The 322-nt window shown below is 33.2% G+C and overlaps 1 protein-coding gene across 1 annotated transcript in view; it reads left to right on the top strand.

The window, feature by feature from the left end:
- The window catches only part of LOC108686792 (THO complex subunit 2), a 49225-nt gene that overhangs the window by 15064 nt on the left and 33839 nt on the right, over positions 1–322 (top strand). Inside the window, exon 19 of the mRNA XM_018192259.1 lies at positions 103–321. Within this exon, the coding sequence (XP_018047748.1) occupies positions 103–321 (219 nt within the window). The remainder of the gene's footprint in view (positions 1–102; position 322) is intronic.

Raw genomic sequence — 322 nt, 5'->3', positions numbered from 1 at the left:
ATATATATGAATATACATATATATAATATATATGTGTGTGTGTAGATGTGCTATTTCATGCTGAGACTGAATACTTGTGATTGAATTAATTTTCTTTGATAGGCTATTGTAGTGTGTCTAGATTCAAAGGATTATGTGCAAATAAGGAACTCTTTGATAATATTGATCAAGATATTGCCTCATTTTCCTGTTTTGGCGAAACTTTCTCAGATCCTCGAACGTAAAGTGGAGAAAGTAAGAGAGGAAGAACGTGGTCAACGTCAAGATTTGCACGTCTTAGCTACATCATATAGTGGACAGTTAAAAGCTAAAACTCCCAATA

Source organism: Atta colombica, unplaced genomic scaffold (genome assembly GCF_001594045.1).
Source record: "Atta colombica isolate Treedump-2 unplaced genomic scaffold, Acol1.0 scaffold19, whole genome shotgun sequence".
Taxonomy (NCBI): domain Eukaryota; kingdom Metazoa; phylum Arthropoda; class Insecta; order Hymenoptera; family Formicidae; genus Atta; species Atta colombica.
The sequence above is the reverse complement of the archived record's forward strand: the minus strand, read 5'-3'. Positions and strand labels throughout refer to the sequence as shown.